Source organism: Ambystoma mexicanum, chromosome 5q (assembly GCF_040938575.1).
Source record: "Ambystoma mexicanum isolate Mex_15411 chromosome 5q, UKY_AmexF1_1, whole genome shotgun sequence".
NCBI lineage: Eukaryota > Metazoa > Chordata > Amphibia > Caudata > Ambystomatidae > Ambystoma > Ambystoma mexicanum.
In genome coordinates this window covers 94,199,358-94,225,814 of record NC_090933.1, presented here as the reverse complement: position 1 = coordinate 94,225,814, position 26,457 = coordinate 94,199,358, and the positions used below count along the sequence as shown (strand labels likewise).

At 46.7% G+C, this 26,457-nt stretch overlaps 1 protein-coding gene across 1 annotated transcript in view; it reads left to right on the top strand.

Annotated features, from left to right (window-relative positions):
* TGFBR1 (transforming growth factor beta receptor 1) overlaps window positions 1–26,457 on the top strand; it is a 360,240-nt gene that overhangs the window by 117,313 nt on the left and 216,470 nt on the right. The window contains exon 3 of the mRNA XM_069620584.1: window positions 11,928–12,158. Within this exon, the coding sequence (XP_069476685.1) occupies window positions 11,928–12,158 (231 nt within the window). The remainder of the gene's footprint in view (window positions 1–11,927; window positions 12,159–26,457) is intronic.

Sequence of the window (26,457 nt, the reverse complement as noted above, 5' to 3'; positions counted from 1 at the left end):
ATGTCCTTTTTAAACTTCTTCCTAATGGAAGGCTGGGGTGCAGAGGGGCCTGACAGCAACAGAATACATTCCCAGTGAGGCAACCTCATTGAAGGGACTTATATCTGGCATTTTATAGAGCTTTGCTGGTGGTGAGGGGAGAGGGGACGAAAGCCTTAAAGACGAAATGGGAGATGGATCTGTAAGAATGCACACAGAAACTCAATCATATGCCAATATAAGTCACACAGTCTGAAACTCTGGTACAGATGGCAATACACCCAGGTGTGCTTGTCAAAAATGTACGCCAAGGTGGACCTAACCTCCTGGAGGGGATGTGGGGAGAGATACGACTATTGGTATATGTGGTGGTCATGCCCCAGGGTGCAGTGATACTAGAAAGAGGTTTTGGGTTGGATTAGAGCGCCATAGGGAATGCAAAGAACTGTGGTGGTATTGCTGGTGCTGTTTGTTATCAAGAAAGGGGAAGAGGGTTGGTTACCATACATGGCAACCCTCCCGATTTAGGCGGGAGGCTCCCGATTTTTGAGAGAAAAATACTGCTATTTTTCACGTTCTCCCGCCTAAAATGATAGTTTCCCCAATGCATTCCTATGGGGAAATTGTCAGTTCCCGATTTCTTTGAAAAAATCTCCCTCCCAGGTTCCTCGGAATGTTGGCATGTATGGGTTACGTCTCCCACATATGCTGCACTTCCTGCTTCTAGTGGCAAGGGTATGCTTGCTAATCAGGTGGAAATGTCAGGAACTACCAAACGAAGAGATGTGGGCCCGCAAAGCGATTGAAATGTTTGAAATCGTGAACCTCACGGGAGCTCCAAATGATCGGCAACCCGCAAGGCAAATGGAATGGAATGGGCACCATTCCTTGGTAAATAAAAACCACAACACGAGGCAGACCCTCTGCAAGAGGGGTTGGACAATGGGGAAGTGTGAAGTACTGAGTCGGGAATAGGCCAAATAAGTACTCTTATCACCCTGTACCTCAAATGAGGTAGACACATAGACCTTATAAACATGGGCCGATATTATATAGTAACCAGATGTCCCAAGATATGCCATGACTTGGGAAGCATGACACTCTGCTGGGAAGGGGGGGGGGGTTGTTATTTTGTTATTGTACTGTAAAATCGCCTGCACCAGACAGGATTATGTCTGCACAGTTGGATGCTAATGGACTATGCCTGAAAATGACCAAGATTCAAAAGAAAGAATAAAAAAAAAGATGTAAAATGTTCATGATTTCTTTCAGCAGCTTTTGTGGGGTGTGCAAGGGGTTTATCACAATATGTCATGGGGTATGGAGCAGGTATCCCTAAAAGGAAAGGTGTGTACCATGTCTCATCTGATGATGCCGGTTCCCCCGAGGGTTGTCTCCCCGCATGTGATCCTCCCTCCTATAGCCATCCTGAGGGTAAGGATCAGATAACGGCTACCGTCCCCTGACCACATGAGGAGAGACTACCTCCGAGAATCATCAGATTCATCACAGAAGCAATCCTTCTCTAAATCTCTGGACATTGGGGAGATTGTGTCCCTTCATGATTATTGGGTGAGTGTTCCTAGAGACCACTTGAGGTACAACTTCATAAGGATATACAGGTGGTCAACTCGTGGAACCTTGCTAGGGTGGCAGAGATGTCAGGCTTGTCATAAGAGGAAGATGTGAGCTGCAGGTGAGTGCACTGAACCCAGTTAGTATAGCATATCAAAGAAACACTTATACCAATAAATTCATATAAAATATATATGTATTATGTTTACACAAGGAATGTTTCAAAATGCTTAGATAATTTAACCAACGTACATAGGAAGACTTTTCGATACTTTTCAAAGGCCACTGCTTAGTTTGTAGTTGCTCGCGGTCACAATTGTAACAGAGTTTGACACTAATGACAAGTCTACCGTATTATCGGTAATACCGTGCACTCACGCACAAAGATATACAGTGATTGTATTTAGTTAGCAAAACCACATAAGATAGCCTTTTAGGAAGGAAAACAGTTGGTTAGTCAAACAGTAGCAGAGCTTAAGGTTTAGCACAAGTTAACACTTAAGTCCGATCCCTAACGATATGTAAAAGTCAGTTTGGAGAGGGCCGACTGTCTTACGAAGCAGCATAACAGCAAAAGTTCCTTTGGATACTTTCTTTGGATACTTTCAGTCTCTAGTTAAGGATGCTAGAAGAATTGATACAATGTTGGAGACCCTGTTCAATGACTCGCAAAAGGGACACAAGCTGATTGCTTGGGTCTAAGGTTAGAGTGGACACCCTGGACACCTCTTTGTGCACTCCAACATTCTGGAGCGACTTCTTGATTTATGTTAAGTAATACCTTTTCACCCCAACAGTACCATATGTTTGAAGAAATGTTTGTGGGTGGATTCCCCTCTGTGCAGCAGCGATAGACCCGGTCTCCGGATTCCTTGGTCTGGTGACGAAAGGCAGGACTCTGATTGGGATATCAGAGCAGCAGTCTTAAGAGAGGACATCTGGCACTGATTTCTTCAACTTTTTTTGTCGGTCTGTGGTTTTGGCGCCTTTTCTGCAGCACCAACAAAGGACACGATTTGCCCAGTCAATCTTCTTTGATTCCTGTAGTCCTGCACTCTGGTGAGGGGACTTGAATGAGTCGGATTGTGTCTCTGGAGGTTCCCCTGGGGCTCAGCAAAGACTTGGGCAGATTTGGCCTTTCAAAGATGATGCAGTGTAATTGGGTCGTAGGTCTCTTGATATCTGCAGTCTGCAGCTCTGGAAAGGCCCAGCACCTCGGGAGATGGCTCAGATTGTAGTTCATTGAAGGGCTGGTTGATCCCATCAGCCAAAGGGAAGGAGACGTACTCTTCGGAGCTCCCTTTTTGCATAGAAAACAGGGTCTGGACAGCAGTAGTCGTTTCATGGTGTTGCAAAGGGTCTGCCAGCTTCACTGGTTGTCTTCTTCGGTTACTTCAGTTTCCAGTGGTCGACTAGCCTTTGACCTCAGGATCCTCATCTTTTATTCAGTTTCAGCACACACTCCTCTACAGTCTCTCTCAGCAGTTTACAGAAAGGGGCGGGGGACTGTCCAATCAGGACAGCCAGACCCCCAGGGGGCACTGGTTCCATTCAGGCAGACAAAGGGCAGGGGAGTGAAACGCTCCTCCCCCACTTCCTGCCTACCCAGACACACTGGAGCCTAGGCAGGGACACCCAAGGGTTCCTGCCAAAGGCAAAACACTCACACAGACCTCCCTCTTCCATAATGGTAGAAGAAGGGGTAACCAAGAACAACCATGCTAGAAATGGCAAAACAAGAAAAGATCCACCAAGGTAGTACTTAGGTGACCCTATTGTGCACAACCAGGACTGTGAATACAGTCTTTGTTAAAAAATAGCACAATCGTTGGTATTACACGTCCACTGCCACCAGCCATAACTAGAAGGTTGTCTATGTGACTAAAATGTCACAGGAGCATAGAGAAGGGGGATACTGGGTATCCCCTTGGCACGCCACTTAAGGTTGGGTGTGCCAATCGCTCATTGTATAAAGTTTTAGGAGGGATACAAAGTATCCCTCGAACCTTAAGAACAGTAGTAAGTAAGGAAAAAGAAAGAATCTCAAAGGAGAACCCAAAGGAGCTGTGGGCTGCAAAAGATGATCAAGATGCCTTAAAAGACTTCCAAAAGACTCCACACATTCAAGATATAAAGAAAAAGATCCAGAAGTCCATCAAAAAGTGCTGGGGGTCTCACTAGGAGAGGGGATGAAGCATCAAAATGATGCATCTCCCTAAAAATGATCAGGGCTAACTAATTGGAAAGACTGCCCCGTGGATGTGGTATGCAAGATAACTTGAGCCTCTTGTGGCCCTTTCAAATCCACTCCAACCAGTTCAGCTTGGAGGGTTTGGTCAACCCTCAATTGTGTTGAGGCCGCTGTTCTGAGGGTGGGTGCCTCTTCCAGTGTTACTTTCGGTCCCCACTTGGGAGCCCCAGAGACCAGAAAACATCCTTCCGTGTAAAGCATGATGGGCTAAAATGGAGAAATGCTGCCTCCATTTAGACCCAGCTCCTTACCACAGAAGAGAGACTGGGTTAAAATCATGGTAGGTAGCATCCCTGCAGCTCAAACAATGGCTTTGATAGTTTGCGTTCCCCAGCAGCTTTGCAGAGGAAAAGCATTCAGAAATGCTGCGTGAATACATTTCCAATGTTCCCTTCTACTAAAAGAAAATAAACACTGACAGACAAGCAGTTGGAAATCCAGCCAGCCAGAGCGGGCTTCTAAGTCCTTTGAAGCGCTCCATCCGTGGGGGTCCAAGACAAGGCCAAGCACTGCGAGTCCGTTTCCATCGGGGTCGCCGTGCAAGCGGGTCTCGTGTCGACCGGGGTGCCTTTATCATTTCCAGTGACCTCAATCTCCAGCCATCGCTCCAGCTCTTCGTCGAAGAGAAAGACAGCTAACCCGGGAAAGCTACAGGAGAAACCAGAGCAAACGGCCAAGCAACAGGAAAAGGTTGCCGACCTGCCCCTGAAGGCCCCAGTGATACAGGCTAAGTCACCTGCATCTATCGAGCTGGTGGCGGCTGCCCTTTTGAAGGCGAAAGGGGCTGACCCGGTCCAGGGTACCCCTACGGCGGCCTGGGTGGCTCTCAGCCAAGCTAGTGACAAAGACCCAGGATAAGAAGATGCTGTCTGAGCCTGAAGCCGGCCCTTCAGGACCCAAAGAAGGAGATGGGGTGGAAGAATTCCAGGGCACGCATATTTCTTCTTTTGACGTGGAGGACGAGGGTTCCGTCCACACCATCCCGGAGGACGTTGGAGATGACGACGATGACAGAAACCTTGAGGAGGTACCTGCCAGAAGCCACGAGCGACAACGACGTTGGAAGGGAGAACGACATAGGCGCTGGGCCCAGCGACCCTACTCCTCAGGCACCTACCAGAGATCTGTCTCATGATATTCTCTCAACCCTCCACACGCTGGTGTCTGAGATTCAGAAGAGGATGCAGGCAGCGCTGCTGCCCACTCCACCAGCAATGACCCTGTTGACACCAGGGCCACCACCGCTGAAGAAGAGGAGGAGACACCCTACGCCTCTGCTCCATCCACCAATATCCCCCCCTAGGGATAGGGGGACGGACACAGCAACGCCTGACACCGATGACGATGGTGGCCTCTCTCCGCCGCCAAGGGCTTCTCCCCCAGACATAATGGGCTCCTTCCACTCAATGATCGCCCGCGCTTTGGAGCTCTTTCAGCTCACACTGGAGGAAACAAAGGAGGGCTTCCTGTATCAACACGGGGAGGCAAAGAGGAAGACCATCTTAGCAGTGCTCCTCCTGGACGACGTCTGGGATGATGGGCTGGCACTGCTGAAGAACCCTGCATCAGCTCCGTTGAAAAGAGACAGCTGGAAAAGAAATACCGGGTCACAGAGTCTGCACCCAAGTGTTTGCAGTCTCTGCCGTCACCGGACTCCGTGGTCTCGGCTGCTGCGAGGAAGAAGTCATCCAACCCGTCGTCCTCAGCCTCCGTTTCCCCCAGACTGCGAGGAGAAGAAGGTGGGACGCCATGGGTAGGAAGGTCATCTACTCGACGGCGACGACGGTCAAGGCGGCCAAAGCTTTGACTATCCTGGCCAGGTATGACCGGGAGCTTTGGTACAGGATGGCTCTGATCCTGGATTTCCTCTTACGAGGACAAGCGGGTTGAGGTGATGGAGATCCTTCAGGAAGGTGAGGTGGCATCGGTCCACGCCATTACCGTGGCCCTGGACATTGCGTGCATAGGGTTCCACCAGATGGGCGACAGGGTTTGCCTCCGTCGTCCTGGCTGGCTGAAGGCCACCAACTTTATGCAGGAGGTCCAGGTGAGGGTCTTGGACATGCCGTTCGACTGAGACAATCTCTTAGGAAAGGCTGTCCATTAATTTCTTCAGGCCATCAAGACTGACACAGAGATGGCCCGTGCCCTGGGCACACTGCAACAGCACCATCCGTCCTTTCATTCCTAAGGAGGGAAGTCGGACAGGTTTTCAAAGAATTTTGGCAGAGGATTGTTCTCTTACCACCAACCCTCCCGTTCCAGGACCCAGGAAGCCTACAGGGGTCGTTCCAAGGCCTTCAGAGGTGGCTGCTGTCGTCATCCCGGCTCCCAGGGCGGGGTGCCGGCAGCCAAGCAGGACTGAACAGGCCAAGACATCGGGCCCCCTCCCCTGCTCCCCGGTGGGAGACCGGCTGGTGAACTTAATCAGCATCTGGGAAAACATCTCCACTGATCGATGGGTGCTGGACGCTCTCGCCCACGGACACACTTTGAAGTTTCAGTGAGGTGTCTGCGAATACCACCTGTGGCCCGGCAGGAACAGCACATCCCACTGGACATTTGGGCTATGTTAAAAAAAAAAAGGGGCGATAGAGCTGGTTCCCAAGTGACTCCGGGGCTCATGAGTTTACTCAAGATACTTTCTAGTAAGAAAGAAACCCAGGGACTGGAGGCCCATTCTCGATCTACGACAACTCGACAAGTACAACAAATCCCAGGAATTCAGAATGGTCAGGCTGCAGCACGTGCTCGGCCAGCTGGAGGAGGGAGACTTTCTGTCGTTGTTGGATCTAGATAGCGCATACTTCCCCATTCATGAGAAACATCGCAAGTTCCTAGACTTCGTTGTGCAAGGAAAGCACTACCAGTTCAAGGCTCTCCCCTTCAGACTAAAGTCGACGCCCAGAGTCTTTATGAAGTGCCTGGCTCCGGTGGCGGCCCATCTGCGACTACAGGGAATTCATGTGTACCCATAACTCGACACCTGGCTCATCCGGACCAATTCGAGAGACATTGCCGTTGATCACACAAAGGACCGTCCAGCTGTTGACAGATCTGCGGTTCTCAATGAACTATGCAAAGTCATGCTTGATTCCATCGCAGGACACGCTGTTCTGGGATCCAGGCTCAACATGGTATACTACATGGCAGCTCCCTTGGAGGAGAGGATAGCGGCCGTTTTGGGCAAGGTGCAACGGCTGTTCACACTGAATCGCCACAGTGAGGACCATCAAGTAGCTGCTTGGCATGATGTCGTCGTGTATCTACCTGATCTGGCTCTGCAGGTTGCAGATGTGGCCGTTCAAGGAATTCCTAGACACCTGTTGGATCCAGGTGTCCGGAAGCTTCAAGGACAGTTTCGTGCTCAACAAGGAGTTACGTTGAGCGATAAGGTGGTGGGGTGTTCACTCCAACATCTCCGGGGGTAGAGACTTCCAGAGCCCCCCGTACCAGGAGACGGTTCCAACAGACGCTTCCCTAGAGGGCTGGGGAGCCCACACCGGACATCTCCACACCAGAGGCCTGTGACTGCTGGTGGAGAAGAGGCTACACATCAATGCCCTGGAACTACGGGCAGTGTTTTGGGCCCTCAAGTAATTTCTTCCGTCCCTCAAGGGCAAAGTGGTGAGGATCTTCACGGACAATACCACCACAATGTTTTACATCCGGTAGCAGGAGGGCACCAGATCGCTGGCGCTATCCAGAGAGGTGCAGCAAATGTGGCACTGGGCCATCGCTCGGGGGATATTTCTCATTCCTTTTCACCTGGCGGGAGTAAAAAACACTGTTGCCGACTCCCTCAGCAGGGAGCTGCGCTCCTGCCATGAGTGGGAGCTTTGCCAGGATCAAGTGGACAACCTCTTCCTCAAGTGGGGCAGTCCCCAGATCAATCTGTTTGTGACGGCTACGAACACCAAGTGCCTGGAGGTTCGGCAGCAGGTTCCCCCAGCCAGGGAGCATGGGGACACATTTTCTTTCACTTGGGAAGTCCTATTCCTGTATGCGTTCCCAGCGTTGCCACTACTACTACGAGTCATCAATCAACTCAGACGGTGCCGGTGCAGGATGATCCTCGTCGCTCCAGCGTGGCCGAGGCAAATCTGGTACCCGTACCTTCTCAGCATGTCAGCGTCCCATCCAGTAAAACTACCAGTGGTCGCGGATCTTCTCGCCAGGGCAGAAGGCGCAATCCTTCACCATGACCAAGGATCCCTAAACTTGAAGACCTGGCTCCTGCAGCATTAGAGTTCAGTGGGTACCAGCTGCCTGCGGACTGCAGGGAGGTCCTCGCCAAAGCCAGGGCGTTGTCGACTCTGAAGTGTTACAGACACAAATGGAAGCGTTTTGCGACTTGGTGCTGGTCGTAGAAGATTAACCCTCTGAGGGCCATGGCCCCGCAAGTCTTGCCGTGCTTGTTGTCATTGGCTAAGTCGGGGGCTGGCGCACGCCTCCATCAAGGTGCATCTGGCGGCTATCTCCAGCTACACAAGGTCTCCGGGATGGTCTTCTCTTTGGTCGCACCGTCTAGTCAAGGAGTTCATCAAAGGACTTTTCCGTTCGTTCCCACCAGTGAAGGCGCCTTCCCCGGCGTGGGAACTCCACGTGGTACTGACTAAGCTCATGGGGGTCCCATTCAAGCCGATGCATCAAGTTCCTGTCTTGGAAGACGGCTTTCCTCGTGGTCCCCACCTCTGCCAGGAGAGTAGGTGAGATCCAGGCCCTGTCCTTCAAGCAGCCTTATTTGACTTTCCACGAGACAAGGGTGGTGCTGTGGATGCACCCCTCCTTCATGCCCAAGGTTCTTTTGGAATTTCATCTCAATGAACCCTTGGTATTACCTTCGTCGCTGGCTGAAAGGACTTTGCACTTGCTGGATGTGGCTCGAGCGCTGAAGTTTTATGTGGCCCTCATGACGAGTTACCGGAAGACTTTGCAGCTTTTTGTGAACTTTGGTCCTGTGAACCATGGGAAGGCCTTGTCTAAGGCTTCCATCACCAGGTGTTACTCCAGCTGCATCACACATTGTCACCTGTTGGCGAACCGACCGCTGCCTGTCAGTCCGAGAGCCCATTCTACCAGAGCGATCGCTGCAACAACGGCTTTCCTGTCTGGTGTGTACCTGCTGGACATATGCAGGGCTGCTACGTGGAGGTCTCCACATACCTTCACTAAATTCTGCTGTGTCGACAGGGATTATTGAGAGGAGTCCAGCGTCGGCCAAGTAGTGCTACGCAACCTGTTCGCTTGAAGGTGAGCCTGGTGAGGAGGTAAGAGTAATTGCTTCTGTTGAGCCTTGCCACATCCTGTGGTTGTGTATGTATGTACTTCTATGTATTCTTTATTCATGAGCATTTGAATCCATGCCAGACCCCATGCTGGAGAAGAAACAAGTTACTTACCTGTAACTGTTGTTCTCCAGCATGGGTCTGGCATGGATTCACATGCAAACCCTCCCTCCCTCCCCTCTGCTGCTCTTCTTGGTCATACTGCCCCTTTACGTGCTATCAAATCTGAAGATGCTGCCAGAGGAGGGGTAGGGAGAGGGCAGTCATTGGCTGGGGGCAGTATGACCCAGCGCTCAGTGATTGTTTTATAGGAGAAAGACAGTTTATATACGAAAGTGAAACTGTTTATTCTTTTACTGAGGATTCCAAGCCTGACGACGGGGAATATTCATGAGCATGTGAATCCATGCCAGACCCATGCTGGAGAACAGTACAAGTAAGTAACATGTTCCTTTTTCTTTCCTCACCCTCAATCATTGGTAGTGTTCTTCCTTGGGTGAATCACCAGTGCTCCTACCATGTTACATCCCCCAATTACCAGCATTTATGTTACTTTGTGTTGCTGCGTTAGATGCTTTTACACAAGCGGGTGGGGAAAGCACTCTCACTCCACCTTCCTCACTGGCTATAAGTGAGAACTTGGCAGGTGAGCCGCTGGCAGGGGGCATTAAAGTGTCCTCTCCTGGCTGCAAGAAGATAGTAATCACTTTCTTGCCTGACATGTTTTGACTTTCTAAAATGAGGGAGAATGTGAGCAAGAGGCCTGTTGGGCTGCCTTAGATGTGGAGCAAGCATTGTGGCAACAAACGTTGCTTAGAATAAGTTATTGCTAGGGAGTTATGTGGTGAACCAGAAGAGGGAGTCAGACCACTTAATGGCATGTTCAAAAGGGTTTTTATTTAAAAGAAAAAAACTCGGAACTTGCCCTATCGCTATGAGGGAATTTCCATACCTAATAAAAGTAAAACTAAAGGCGCACGTCGATTCCAAAGTCTTTTGCCTGAAACCTAAGCAACTAACTGGCCATACCACTTTGGAAAAAAACACCTATGTGAAAAGAAACAGAGGGTTGTACGATAGCTTCGATATGGACTTCTGCCTGGCGCACTTGTAGATGACTGGTTGTCAGTCTTTTTTTCTTGTAGGTCGTCTTCACAGCTTTAGTATCAAATCCTTTTGGAAAATAACAATCATTGTCTGTATGTGTTTCTCACTCCCTTTTATAAGAAAACTGTTTCTGTTTTTCAATGTACTAATTCATCCAGGACGACTTGAAAAAAATATATTTATTTACCCCTTCGTAGCATTGTAACTTCCCAAAATCCAGTAACTCTGTGGAAAATGTCTTATCTTGTGATCAAATGTATCTTTATAATTTCCTATAATTTCATACTTTGCTGTGCATGTTTACAGAGAATTCAATTTCACTCCACTCTGTTTCAACATAGGAGCTGCCTTTGTGCTTTCAGCTTTGATATACAGAATCTATCTTTTTCACTCTTATATAGTGGGGCTGTGTGCCTGTCTCGTTCTCTTTCACACTTTTGTCGGCTATTCTAGTCTTGCAGCGCAGTGTTCATATCCCTTTCTCTCTAGGATATGGGGCTTTGTGCTGTTATGTGCTCTTGACTTTACAGACTTTGATGCTATTTCAGCCTTGCATAACATTGTTTGTATCACTTTCTCTGTGGATAAGTGGAGCTGTGCGCCCATTATGTTCTTTAAGTGTTTCATACCTGTGTCGGTTTCGGTGTTCCTGGAAATGCGCAGTTTTGTATCTCACTCACCTCCACACGGTTGTAGTGTCTCTTGCCCTGTCCATTCCTCTCATGGCAGGAAAGGTGCTTGTCGGCAGGAGCACAGGATCTCGGGCTCCTTCCTTTTCTTGATCTCAGCGTTTGTTGCTGGGCACCAGGCCCACCACTGCTCTTCAGTGGTCATGCCACCGAAGAGAGGCGGTTGTCTCTCTGTCCTTTCCTCACCTGTTACCGATCCTCTTGTTCCGTCAAGGTGCCTGCCTTCCTGCCTCCAGCTAGCGGGTTTCTCGCTCAACATGTTGCAGCTTGCTCTGTGCCTTGATGTGGCTCTGCCCCTCCAGGATGTCGATGCTCCAGGGGCTTGCCTCTGCATAGCATTTGCTCTCCACCCACCATGGGAGTTCTGTCTCCATTCACGGTTTGCTTTCTTCTTATATACTTATTAGAGTTACCCAAATGATGGCGGTCATTGATCATTGCTCAACTTTACCATTACCTGAAGCCAGAAAGGGTGATTTGAACAGGAAGTTCTGTGCTGCAAGAGGGGAGTCACTCCCAGTGAGGTCCCACTTGCCCAGACCGCTAGGGAGGGTCTTGCGTCACAGGCTCACCTTCCCTAGCCTCAAAGGGGGTGTTCCCCTGTGGGGAGAAGAAATATTGTCCCGATTCGTCACAGTTCTTATTCTACTTTCCTATTGCATGAAAAAGCTGTGTATGTTGTTCTCAGTGCAAACCATATATTGTAAAACCACTAATGTGTTAGGTATGCTTACACGAATGCTTAGCCAATTTAAGCTAAATTCATGTCCATTGAGGTTTAATGGAGATTTAAAATTACAATTTATTAGCTTACTTGAATGTTCACATACGATCCATAAAAGACCTGTAGAGTATTTATAATTTTCAGATTACCGTTTGATTCTTTCATTATAGAAAAGTGACTACGAATGCTTATTTCTTGAAGTCTAATGAAATACCATTGCATTGAATGGCCTACTGCAGAAAAAGTGTATCTCGAGCATTTTAATTTCTGACAAATTATCCTTTTTCTTTGTCTTTATTTTGCACTTTTTACAGAAAGTATTCCAACAAATTTGGGACCCGTGGAGTTGGCAGCCATCATTGCTGGGCCAGTATGCTTTGTTTGCATTTTATTGATGCTTGTGCTCTATTTCTGCCACAATCGCCCTGCTAATCATCATCGTGTGCCAAATGAAGAAGATCCTTCATTAGATCGTCCATTCCTTTCGGAGGGCGCAACTTTAAGAGATTTAATTTATGACATGACAACATCTGGGTCAGGATCAGGTAATCTATATTATTTGCAAATGGACTGAGCTATTTATTCATTACTTTTTGGTCTTTTTAAAGTGCCTTTCAGGGCCTGTGGTTTCGGAAAGTAAACGGGGGTAAGGGTGAATGTTGCTAAGGTTGGCTGCTGTAGTTTTTAAGCTCCATATTGGCAGAACTACTAGTAAAGCCTCAATAGGAGTGAGGCATCCAAGAAAGATATTCGAAGACCGCTGCTGGCTTACACTAAGAGATGAAGGGATCTGATTGATGTTCTTGTGCCCTGTGTGAGACAGGCATGGTAACAAGAGAGACACAGACTCAAAAGTATTTGTTTTAAAACCTTTATTTACTAAGGTTCCTGGGGTGGTATAATGCCTGACTGGCTCTAGCTCTAAAAGGATGCTTCCTTTAACTGATGTTTCTAATGGCCGTCGTCATCTAGTAGTCCAAAACAAAAGTCTGTCTGTGTCTAAACCAATGCTTGCCCTCGTGCTGTACAAAAATGTGATGGGAAGTTCTTTGGAAAGGAAAAATAGTAGTTCAACAAAAAAAGGGGAAAAAAAACAAAGTAGGTTTCAGGTGGTCTTATCACCAGGTGAAATGTGGTCAATGTCACAAAGAGGGATTCACTCACAATGGCTGCTGTTACGACCTTCTCCACAGGGCCCTTACAGTGAATCCAAACACCTCCAATGTGCTTGCATTCCTTGGGGTTCCTTTCCCCAAGCTTTAACTTTCAGCTTTCAACGCAAAACACAGTCTACCTTTCTCAATAGGCCTCTCCTGGTTGCCTTCCCCAAGCTCAGGCCTCTTCCAGCTTTCAAAACACAAAGTCAGGATGTGCCTTTAGTTTTTGATAGGTAGGGAAATCCTTGTCCGGGTAAGGGATAGTGAGGCATTTGTTGAAACTTAAAATTTAATAAAATGGCATATTTTTAGAAATCATCCAAAAGTTGTCAGCCTCACATTTCTGACCCCTCACAATAGACAGGTTGTAGATAGAAGGTGTTACCAATCTATAGAACCAGTCCAGAGTAGAGTAATGCCAGGGTAAGGGTGGGCCTACCCCTTCTTGGGCCTCTGCACTGCCTCACTATCCTGAGGTACAAATTTAAAACAGCTGGAGGAGCCAGCTTCCCAGTGCTTGCCGCCAAATGCTGGAACTCTCGCCCTCCCACCATCAGAAAGGAACCCTCTTTCTGGTCTTTCAGAGCCAAAGTAAAGTGCTGGCTCACCGATAAGAATCATGAATGAACTGCCGGCCTATGCTGTTTAAACTACTACATGTATCTTTGCCTCACTGTATGTAACATTGTCGGTCCCTGCACTGTCGTCTGAACTATAACCACTGGCGACCTTTCTATGCTCTTATTTGTATGTATATGCTAATCGCCTAACCTGTAACCCTGAGTCGACTAGTACACGTATATGTTGTATTCCTATGTATGCCTGTAACACTGTTGTTTTTGAAACTCGGAAAGGGACGTCGATAGGGTGTGCCAGTACTGCTATCGCTAGTGTGACGTTTACTGTACCCATGGTGCTACATGCGTCGAGGTCCCTCAGATTGTTTTGTTCCGCTATCATAGTCGGTCGCATATCGCAGAGTTCCTTCTTGGCTATCGCCATTGCTTAGAAAGATTTAACTTAGAATATTTGTTCTGTAATTTAATATCTGTCTACCGCAAGATCCTTGCTGACGGCATCAGTGACGAACTGCCACCGTTAACGACTACAACAGCTCGTCTTGACAAACCTTTGCCACGGCCTCAGAAGGCTGCAACGGACCTCGGTCCTCACAGTAGGGAGAGTGGGGGATGGTTGATTCTTTAGTCTCATTAAAAGAATGCATATTCCCTTCTCCTCCCAGTTATTTCGTAAGGCTGCCTTCCCCATACATAATGGAGAATACACCCCGTTTTGCACCTTCTATAATCGAATATTCGCTTGGACTCACACAGGGTGTGCAATTTCTGTCTCCCAAGGGATCACGTTGAAGGACAGTGCAAGTCGTGCAAATTGTTCAGGCCCAAAACACTCAAGGACTGCAAAACAAAACGCTGGGCCCACCACGCCATGCTGACCGAGGCTGCCATGGACGTCGAGGAAGCCTCCAGCGATGGCCGCATCAATGTCTACAGTGACGTTGAGGGCTATCTGGATCTGTCGTATTCCCGTGTGCAAGCCCTCGACCCCAAAAGTCAGGCCGGCAGTTCTGCTACGGGGAGGACACCCACCGGCACTAGCATGACCATGTCGCACCACACAAAACACTCCTCCCACGGCTGAAAGTTGACCACAACGCCGACCGGAAAGCCACACACGGCGTCAAGGGGGAGGTGCGAAAGTTCCCTGTCCTCTGGGCCATCGTGTTCGGCGCCGCCACATGACAGGCCCTAGAAACAGACAAGCAAGTCTGGTTCTGACACCATGTCTAAAGCCATGAAGTCCTCACACTCCCGACGACCGGGCGTCGAAAGATGCGTCAACGGCCCCCTTGCATACCGACCACTGACCGTAGAAGGCCTCTTTGAAGACTACACCGAGCTCAAAGATGAGCGAGCTCATTAAAAAACGCATCCCAGACACTCTATTAAAAAGTCAGACGTCAAAAAATCATAAGTCTTCTAAAACATTAGGAGACGGCTCTATTTCGGGGACTATAACCCAGGGAGAGGGCACCATTTCGGGGGCTATGCTTCATAAGACCCCCTGCATCAGCCCAACACCCACCCCCCTGCCTCTGTTCACCCAGTAATCCCAAATTCATCTCACTGGACAGCAGAACAGATTAATAAGGCCATGAGGCGTATGTCCTCCCTGGCTAGGTCTTGCAAATACTTCAGTGTGCCACACACATCGGGCCAGTAACTACTACAGCAGTTACCCAGCCTTCCATCAAAAGAGCCCGCACAGACCTCACACAAGCTCCCACCGCACAGCAGGATTTAGGGCAGCATGCATATTGTTACACCATGCAAGATTCCCAGGATCCTGGAACGTACACAGGCCTAGGCAACCAAGGGGACATGGGTGTTGTCGACCAATTTTTTGATGACGAGGAGGTCTACGTCATCCAGTCGCCAGATCACTCAGACCCACCGGTGGCGGACTCATCAGTGGATAACCAAATACAGTATAATGACCTGCTCCTAAAGGCAGCAGAGCATTTCAAAATCGATACACAAGAGACACAGGTGATAGGTCTTTGTTGAGGACCTACTAGGGGATGTGAAGTCAGCCACCCGATGTATCCCCCCTACTTCAATCAATACAGAGATGCATGCAACTGTCTCTGATTACTCCTAATTTAACACATCAGTAAACCCGCGCGTTGAGAAAGTGTTCTGGCCAGCACCCCCAGGCCCCCTTTTCATTAGGGGACAGTTAAGACCTGACTGCTTAATGGTGAAAACAAATAGAGCAGGAACACCTCTGGCCTCTTCTGAAGCCCCTCCTGATAAGGAGAGTAAAAAGATTGACACTTTTGGAAGGAAAGTAGCCTCTTCGGGAGCTTACTGACTAGAATTGCTAATAACACAGCTTTATTAGCTAGTTACAACTGTCGCAAGTGGGATGAGATGGCCGAGCAAATAGCGTCAGTTCCAGAGCCCCTGAAGACACAACTGTCGCTCTCCATTGCGGAGGGTAAACAAATGGCAAACTGCATCCTCAATTGGATGCAGCAGACAATGTAGGAAGAATAATAGGAGAGGGCACATTGATCAAGCACCACACATGGTTTGCCAGTCTGGCTTCAAACTTGAGACTCGGGCTACCCTCCTTAATATGCCCATAGAGCCCAACGTGTTTGGCAAAGTGGTGGAAGACGCTCTAAAGAGTGCGAAAGAAGAATATGACACCCTAAAATCATTGGGGCAGCTCACCAATAAACCCTCCAGACAAAGAGGAGGATATTATATTCGCGGTTTAGAGGGCAAAATACTCAACAAGCATCTGATTACAACCAGGGCAAAGCTCGTCCTGGGGCTCATCTCAGGGACAGTCCTCTCAACAGGGGTTTCAAGGAGGCCAAAGCAGGTCTCGCAGTAGGGGTATGTCCTCCTCCTCCTCCTCCTCCTCCTCCTCCTCCTCCAGAGGCGGCTCAACACTCCCCAAGCAATAACCACCTGCTACAGGTTCCCTCCCATGCTACTCCACTAGGAGGCCGCATTTCATACTTTACACCTGTATGGGAGGGAATCATCTTGGACAAGTGGGTACTTTCGACCGTGGTGTTCAGTTACTGCATAGAACTGATACAGCAACCAACCAACCACCCACTAACACAAAGGAACACCTCCCAGGAAGAACAACGTATCCTGTTGGAAGAGGTGACGGCAGCGCTCTTCGGCCCGGCAAACCAGGTGAACAAGGGTATTTATTCAAAGTACTTCCTTGTGCCAACAAAAGACCTCACAATGTGCTCTCTTAGTCCTGCGCCCTGCAAACACCTATGTCAAGCCACAGAAATTCTGCATGACAACGCTACAGGAAGTAATCCCACTGCTAAAGTGGGGGAATTACATGGCAACCTTGGATATGAAAGATGCATACTTTCATATTTCAATGTTCCCAGTGCACAGAAGATTCTAGCATTTCAAAATAGCAAACCAGCACCACCAATTCAAGGTGCTACCCTTCGGCATAGCCTCTGCTCCAAGGGTATTCACCAAGGAACTGGTGATGGTGGCGGCGGCGCCTCACCTCCAGGTCTGTCCAGGCTAGCACAAAAAAAAATCTGGAAGTGGGCACTCAAGCGGGGCATGTTCCTAACATCGCAACATGTTCCAGGGGAACTCCATTCTCTAGCAGACTTACTAAGCAGTGATCCTCTACCAGAACAGCATGAGTGACAAAGATATCGTAGACTGCATCTTCACACAATGGGACTACCCCTTCTAGACATGTACACAACAAGACAAAACAAACAATGCCCAGCGCCGAGTTTCCCTCAACACGACTCCAAGGGGAACGCCCTGTGGATGAAGTGGTCAGGGTAATTTGCCTAAGTTTTTCCCCCATTTCCTCTGATGAGCTAAGTGGTGAACAAGATGCACAAAGAACAAGTGACATTAATTCTAGTTGCTCCTATCTGGACGAGACAACCTTGGTTTCCACATCTGCGCAAACATTCGATGTGGGACCTGATCAAACTCGCGTGCCCCTTCAACATGCTCGCACAGCACGGGGGGACAACCTTACAGCCTCAGTCTATGAACTTGACACCTTGGCTCCTGAATTCATAGAGTTTGGCCATTTAAATCTACCTCAAAGGAATATGGAAATCCGCAAGGAGGCATGTAAACCACTCCATCACACATTCTTCAATGCATGCTTTGCTTCTAGACTCGGGCCTAGTATTTAACTCAAAGTTCACCTAGTTGCTCTATCCACGTACACCACTTCTCAGAGTAAGGTGTCCTGGTGGAAAATCCCAGTCATTATGGCATTCATGGAGGGAGTAAAAAGACGCCATCCTCCTATTTCAAACCTGCCGCCAGAGTTGGACCTACATGCTCTGAAACACCTGCTCTCTACTCCCTCTACATGCTCTTGCGCTCTGAAACAACTGTGTAATGAGCGCGATACAAATAAAATATCATATCATGTAGTACTTGTAAAGCACATAGGACCCCCCTTTGAGCCTCTGCATAAATCCAGCCTTAAACGCCTCACATATAAGACAGCTTTTCTGGTGGGTATCTCCTCCATAAGGAGAGTCAGTGAACTGCAAGTTTTGTCAGTGCAAAACCCTTTCTTTGTTATCCACAAAGACAAATTGGTATTAAGAACACACCCTAGGTTTTCACCTTAGTTCATTTCAAAGTTCCATGTCAATCAGGCCATAGAACTACCAGCTTTCTTCCAAAATCCATCAAGCTCGGCTGAGAAAAAACTCCATACACTAGATGTAAGGAGGGCGGTCCTTTACTATGTAAATAAGACCAGACCGCTAAGGAAACAGACCAACTGTTTGTCTCCATAGCTCCAGGCAGGGAAGGAGACTGTGTATCCAAAAGCACCATCTCCAGATGTAGTCTGATGCATACAGCTGTGCTACTCCCTATCAAATAAAACACTGCCTTTCACACCAAGAGCTCACTCCACTGAGGTACAGGATCCACCTTGGCCTTTATTGCAAACGCCCGCTGGACGCCATTTGCAAAGCAGCTACATGGAGCTCTATCCACACTTTTACTCGGCACTATTGCAAGAAATAAATAAAGCCGGGGGGGACAGGGAGAACCCCCTTAACTCTATTCAAGAGGTAGTATGTCTTGAACGTTTAAAAGGGGGACAATTAACATATAACTGTAATGCACTTCCTAGATACCTGATGGAGGGCTGGCAGCTGTATGTGGGAGTTGCTGAAATTGAAAATAAAATAATGAAATTTGACAGCTCTAGGGCACCTGGTCCGAATGGACTCGCCAATGCCGTCCTTAAATTAAATCCAGGATGGTGGGCTCGAATATTGAAAATCTTGTTTGTTTGAGGTGAGCATTTCCCAGATGATACCGTCTTCATGGCAACAAGCAGTGTTGGTACCTGTCTATAAGAAGGGAGATCGTAGCCTAACTGTTAGGGAGAATTCTCAGAAATGTGCTAATTCCCCTGTACCTTAGAGACCCCCAGCTCTTTTTGCTGGACTTTTGGACTTTTTATCTCTAACATTGAGAGAGTGAGACTTTTCCCCAATCTCTCATGTATTCTTCTGTGATTTGGACTCTGTTTCTTTTGACTTTGGAGTTTGACAAACTCCATAGGCATCATCTTTACATTGTAACACCTTCAGCGCAGTGGCACAGGGAAGTCTCTTAGATTTCCGAAAGGTTTACATACCTTCTCTTGGGGAAACTACTGTTTCCAAGAACAGTGAAGTGAAATTGACTTTACTTACATTTTTGTATCTTTCTAGACCCAGCACACACTATTTTACAATAGGGTGCTGGAGGGGTTACTTAGTATCCCCTTTGTCTAGTTTCTCATGTAACAGTTTTATGTTACCCTTCCTACAATTAATGGCTGGTGGCAGTGGTTTACGTATTACTACAATTGTGTGTTTTTACCGCGGGCTGCAATTGCAGCTGCAGTAAGGCACCTATGGGTGCCCATTTTGTCAAAATGGCTGCAGTCTTTTTTTTTTCGCCATTTCTCGTTGGAAAGGTCCTTCTTGAGATTTACTCTGCGTGCCAAACCAGGTTAGGTCCCTTTGTTCATTTTGTCTTTGGCGGGATTCACAAGTGAAGGCCGCCTCTGGCGCCAGCGTGTCGGGCAGGAAGTGAAGGAGGTACCCGAACTCCCTTTGCTTAATCCCCTTGGTTACAGGAATGCACCCTAAGGTGATTGGCCGGCTGGCTGTCCTTGCAGGACAGCCACCCTGCTGTGTGACTGACAGATGGGCTGGAATGAATGGGAGAAACCTGCATAAAAGGCAAGGCTCTTTGGCTTGGAAGACAGTCGACCACTGGACAAAGGAATCCGAAGAAGAAATTGGAAGAGACGCCTGCTGCAACTCCTGGACCGTTGGTAGGCCTGGTGAAGCCCTGCTGCTGTGCTGAAACAACTTCTCCCCTTGGGTTGGTGGGACCAATCAACCCCAAAGTGAACTTGTTTGGACACCCCCCTGAAGCTGGCTGTACTTCCACTGCTGCTGCTGGAACAGAAGTGCCAGGGAGAGGAACACCAAACCGAGTGCATCGCTTTTAAGTCAGACCTGTGTTTCAGGAAGATCCCCTGGATACCTGTTAAGGATTCTAATCGGGCGTCACACACCGGACCAGGACCCTTGTCCTTAGCCTAGGATGTAGCGCTCAATTGGAATACTTTTTCTTTATTTCCTAGAATTCAGATTGAGCTGGCACCCAACCTGTCTCACACTCCCTTTTACAAATACCCCGGGTCACAATGGACCATGAACCAGGCCGGTTGGTGGGAATACAATATTTATTTCTTTTAAATTCAAAGAAAATCACACAATTTTAATATTGCGCAGCAATCACAGATGGGGTGATAATTACAATGTAAACTGATTAAATACACTTGGCCGACCTTCTACTAGAACATATCCAGAGCACAGATGAATAGGAGCAATTTTATTGTTTGGGTAGATTGCACCTGTGTTAAGATTTCCCCCTGCAATGCTCCCTCAAACCCCAATTATCGAATTTGTGTGGATAGAAAGGAGCAGCAAGGAGTAGGGGATACTGGGAAGCAAACAGAATCAAAATCCTTCCTTCACGAAATGGGAGGCAAAATCAGGTTTGAAAACCTTTGCAATTGCATAAATGACACTCGGAATTGCTAAATAATGAATTTAAATGTGTGGTTGAATAAATGTATCGGCGATGTAATAACACTAGCAACTATAAGGCAAAGTATGAACAAAGAGCATACAATTCAAAATTCGACTTGAAAGTAAGAACAGAGTGCAGCCAAAATTACACATTGGAAAATTGCATTTTCTGCTTTTTACAGTTTTAAATGTCAAAACGGTTTTGGGAAAAAAAACGGATGAAACGAACAAAATTGGAATTGGAATGCAGTTTTTAGGCTGAGTGGTAGATGCACATCACAGGGATAATATAGAAGTAGGATAATATATATAGGGATAATATAGAAGTGAAAGAGTGACTCTCGTTGAATAACTGAATGAGATTTTCAATGTGTACAGAGATTCGGTTTTGGGAAAAGAAAAGCAGTTAACAGGGACACTTGGTTTGGAAAGAAAGGACAAGTTTTACTTAAACTAGATTATCAAGAAGATATCACTGCCCGTGAAACAGGTTAAGCGGCCCTCTTAACCCCCTTCACGCTGCGTGTCTCTTTATGTGGAAATTAATTAAATTATTCAAAATATGACTAAGGATTTATGCAAGACGGAAATGAATGGAAGAATTGCGCTAACGCTAGAAAATCAAGGAACAGAATACACAGGGGATTCAGACTATCTTCAACAAGTTACCAGGGTATGGATGGGATTACTTAGAAGGTGAAGCAAAGACAAGATATCAAGATAGGGTAGGCTATGTGTTGTGATGGGATGGGGAGATACTCCCAATCAGCGCGGGCGTTTGGAATTTGGGACAGCCAACCAGGTTTCTGGACAGCGAGGCAATATCTGGTCACTGGTTACACCGGCAGGCTCTCCTAACAGAAGACAGCTGGGCTTGTCTGGTGACAGCACAGTGGCATGCAGATAAAGGGGCAAAAAGCCAGTCTGGTCACGGGATACTCCCCAAAAGGGTACCACAGCTTTTCCCCCTTCTCCCCGAGTTAGTGGGGTTTTGTAATGGGGTTTTAGTTCTGAAGGTTGGTTCTGCCTGGATAGGTGGGCCTGAACCAACTATCCCTTTTCTGGCAGTGGAGCCTGGGATCTGCAGGGTGGCTCTGGAATGTCTGGATACGGAGGCGCTGGAAATTTCAAGAGTGTTCTGTCTCTGTGAGCTTCCCCCCTTTTTATAAGGCGGGTGACATCACAGGATTTATTGTTGGGCAGAACTAAGCTAGACCTACCCCTAAGAACTGGATAGGTCAGCCTATGTTGGTCACCTCCTCAAGGAGGGGACTCATTTTATGGGGTTGTCTTTTATGAGGTACAACGCCATGCCATAGTCATTTTCGCCAAAAATCTATTTTGACATATACGCTCCTTTTTACAATTGTGGCACTTTTGCAAATAAAATGAGCAGATGACATACTTCACACAGAGCATAATACTCCCACTCCCAAGTTTGTAGGACTTTGTTTCGTCCTTCTAATAATTTATTGTGATTCTTACTGGGAACCGCTTCACCCAAAATTGCACAATTTTAGATGTGTACATATTATCATACAGCATATTTCCATTACACTTTAACGTTCCACCATATGTACTTTTCCCATGATTCACATGTTCCTGGCGTTTGCGTCCCCTACATGCTATGGACAGCCACGATATCTTGTTTTAAAGCCACAAAAACTACATTTAAACTGTAAAACTTTTACATTACTGCGTTGTCTGGTTGTAGAAATAAGTCTTATGGTTTATTCATTAAATAGTCTTTTGAGCCAGATGGGCAGGCCTTTGTCCTCCAAATAAGGGCATACTTCCAAGGCTGCTCTGGAGTTGGATTTGAAGCCCCTCAGTTGAAGTTGAGGAGAGATGTTTTTTTTTTGTTGCAATTTCACACCGAAGTGTCCTGGAATCTATTGTAGCAGGCTAGAGCCCAGACAAAGTCTGACGAGCGTGTTACATTCTCCCCCTTAGTCCATTCAGAGTTTCCTAGGGCTGGCCCTTTGCGGGTCAGTAAATTCTGTTCTCAGAAAGCAAATGTCCTTTGAAGCCAAGGGCTTAAAAACCTGTTTTGCTGGTTCCTGAGTACAGCAAATGCATTTATTTATTTATTTTCTGCGCCAAAAGCAAGGCTGTTGGAATAAAACATATTAGATTTCAAACAAACCTCCCCCCCACCCCTCTTGCATTTTTAGGCAAGGACAGGGCCTTATTCAACATTACACATTTTTAAAACAGAAATTTTTCTTGTTTGCAAAAACAATCCTTTTTACAAGTGGTGAATTCTGCTGCGATGTCACTTTCAAATGCAGCCTTCTTGCATCCATTTTATGAATCTTTCCAAAGCCCCAGTCATGTTTTCAATGCACTGTCAAAATAAAGATCCCTTGAAACTGACAAATGCACAGAGAGATAGGGTTTATTTTGAAGAATTGATCTGTGACATTGTAGCACAAAGTCAAGTGTTTTTCCGTATGGCTGGGAGTAAAGTTGTTTGTGATTTTACAGATTGTTCCTGCCACAGCCTGTCATTCAGTGAAAAATGCTTTATTTTGCTCTGGCACAACCTGAATATGGCTGGGTTAGGTGTCACTGGATCAGGACTGTGTATTGTTAAACAGATGAAAAAGAGCATTAGGGCGGCATCATTTTAAATGTAAAATATTTCCTTTTTCAATGGGAAATATTCTGAGCTAGCAGCAAAGCAGCGCTGCTTTTCAATTCTCTTCTTTGGTGCGCATAAGGAAACACACTGGCAGCCTTTCTCGGTGTGTTCCCTATTTCATCTTGCCCCATAGGTGCTTGGCAAAGACAGCACAGCCATTATTTTGGTGACTGCAAAACGCAGTTTTAAGGCAAGGCGATAGTGCTCAACAGTGCCAGTGCAGCCATTTTTCTGGTAACTGCTGAAGTGCAGATTGGTGATGGAGGGGAATTCCGCTGGGTGGGTAAATGCACCCCACACTCCCTTGAAGCCGGACTGACCAAGCCTGAGCCACCTCAACAGAGTACTGGACCCCAGATGCGAGGAAAGTCCAGAGTGGTATCCATGAGACCACAGTGGTACGATTTGCTATAGATGCGAGGAGCTGAAACCGCAAAGTACCACTTAATTGAAGTTTGCCCATTGCTGCCGCTGACCTTCCCATTGCAGTGCAGGAGTCCCCAGAAGTCCTCCCTCTTGTCCCCACGACTGAAGCCCAGGAACACCAGGATCTGCAGAGCTGTACAGGAACAGAAGCCAGCTCAAACCATTTATTCTAAACAAAGGTACTGTAAAGTTAAGAGGACTTACCTCTTGTGGTGTAGCCTTACTTGTTCTCAGTTGAGACTTGTCTTGGTTAACCTTGTAGAGTTGTTAACAGCTTTGCCCCTCACAAGCCTCCCAGCTTGTGGCCCTTCAAGTGATTTTCTTTCTACAAACTTTTCTAAAAACACTGTACAAGACTTTTAGTTACCTGCAGAGAGGATCCCCAGGTCCCCTAGACTTTGCTCAACTAACATTGCCTGTCCTGGATCCCCGAGAGACTCTTCTTACCTCTGACTCTGTGCTTTACCTTTCCCCCAGGAAAGGGTTAATTTACTTTGAATTGCTGGGTTCAAAATGTACTTACCAGTTTTATGAAGGATTTCTTAACCTTTGTTTTATTTCTTATCTAACCTTTGCACCAAACTCAGTATTGCTCTAAATGTACCAGTGATAAATCAATGTCCACAGTGTACTAAGCTATTGAAGTCACTGGAGGGTGTAGGAAGTGTCTGGGTGCCATCCCCAATGGGTATCAACTGATTAAAGAAACTAAGAGTGTGTTTTGAAGTGTATTTTGAAATGTTAAATGTTTTGCTCCCTTCTGAAGAAGGCTTATATACCTGACTGTTAAATTGATAATTGTTTAATCAAGAAACCTTGAGTGTAAGAGTTTATTTGAACACTTGTCCCTGTGAATCTCTTTGTACCCACTCTAGTGCCCACATTGACCCCTATTGAGATAAGCCTGGCTGCTCAGCCACACTACCAACCTGTGTAGTACAGACTTATACCAAAGGTTGGGTTCCTATTGCCAGGAGGTCAAGTTTGCTGCAGTCTCCGAAAGGGTACTGCACCCACTCTTGCCTAACACTAACAACAATAGGTTACTTTCCCTTTTAGACACTACCGGTAAATTGTTTGCATCCTTTGTTTTAGAAGCCCTGCAACAATGGGTTGATGACGCTAATCTATTGAGCAATGCACAGATGGGCTTTAGAGCAGGGTATGGTATAACTCATAATATATGACTGATGGACAGGCTCTATAAGGATGTTACTGCTCAAGGTGGGTGGGGGGCGGCCCTGTATACCATATTTGTGGATTTCAGGGCTGCCTTTGACGGGGTTTCCGAGGAGAAGCTTTGTGCAAAGTTGGAACTATGGGGCTGCCCAGGGTGGCTGTTGTGCATTCTCAAAGGCCTTCACAATGAAACTGTGCTGCAGATTAGATTGGACGATTGTAGTAGATTGTCCACCCCGGTCCAGACCTTTGTGGGGGTTTAGCAGGGATGCACACTAGCACCATTGCTATACAGTTTATATACGGCAGATCTACCACGTATTTTCAGTCAGACAATTGGTGGTTGTACAAAACTAGACGATTGTACCGTGCCATGCATGCTTTATGCGGACAACCTGGCTCTGTTTAATTTTACATTTAGTGGAGCTAAGGATATGTTTGAGAAATTGGTTGAGTATGCCAAAATAAATGACTTTGTGATAAATATGGACAAGACAAAGGTTATGGTTGTTACATCTAAACATATTAAATGTCCAATCTTGGTATTATAAAAAGGGTGGAAAAAAACCCATATTTAGGCTTGGAGATGAGTTCCTCTTGTTCATATTGCTATATAAAAGAAAGTAAGGGTATTAAAGCTAAAAGATTAACAACTCTGATACATAGGTTTGGAAATCGGACTGCGGGATACTCCCTGGAAGGAGTTTTGACATTGTATAATCAATGTTTATGCACGATGGTGCTATATGGCTTGAATACCCCGGCTATGGCTGACCTGCGATGGTTGCACTTCATCGAGGGTAATTTTTGGAGAAGGTACCTAGGTTTAGCGCAGTCTACATCAATTGAGTATATTAGGCTGGAGCTCGGCTTGGTGTCACTAAAAAGCTGGTTGAGAATAAGTCAGGGTATGCTGTATTTGATAATGCACATGAATCCGAGATGTCGGCTTCTCACGCTGATGGCCTCCTATGGCTTTTAGTATCAGACAAAAAGGGAATGATTTTACGAACCTCTTGACAAAGTGGTTTGAGAATATTGGCTGGGTACCTGAATTTAATCGTGGCACTAGTATTACAACTCTTAAACGTATTCTGAAAAATAAAATGCAACTATGGGATTGGATTAGGAATTGTGAACATTTTCGTAGTCTAGGAGCCCATATTGACGTGGTAAATATTAAACACTCTTACCTTGTGGCACAGGGGTATTTGATAACCTGTCCTAGCCCTGTGGATAGGAATGTTTTATTGAAATTGAGGATAAATCAATTGCCTCTGTGGATAACTCATGGTGCCAGGTATAACATTCCACGCCACGCACGCACATGTCATGTATGTAAGAGTGATGTATTACTGGAGACCGTGCAACACTTATTCACTGAGTGTTCAGGTTTAGGTCCAGTGATAATGACCACTCTTAGAGGTTTCGTACACACTTATGAGTCTATTAAAACAGACTCATTCTGGACCTATTGTCTAAATACCAATAAAGGAATGGTGCACCTTGCTTTATTTAGGCTTTACGGAGCTATAAGTAAATTGCTTCCCAACGTCCTTTGATTGGGGGGAGGATAATGAATAAATATTTGATGAAAGTCGGTAGGTCTTTAGCCCTCCCAGTTTATGGGTGTATAAATTGTGTTTTAATATGCTGGATTGATTGATCAGCAGTTCTATTATTTATATTTTTAGATTTATTACTGTATGTCTAAATTTAATTAGTGTAATCCCATGTGGGTGAAGCTTAAATTGTGATGGAGTAAG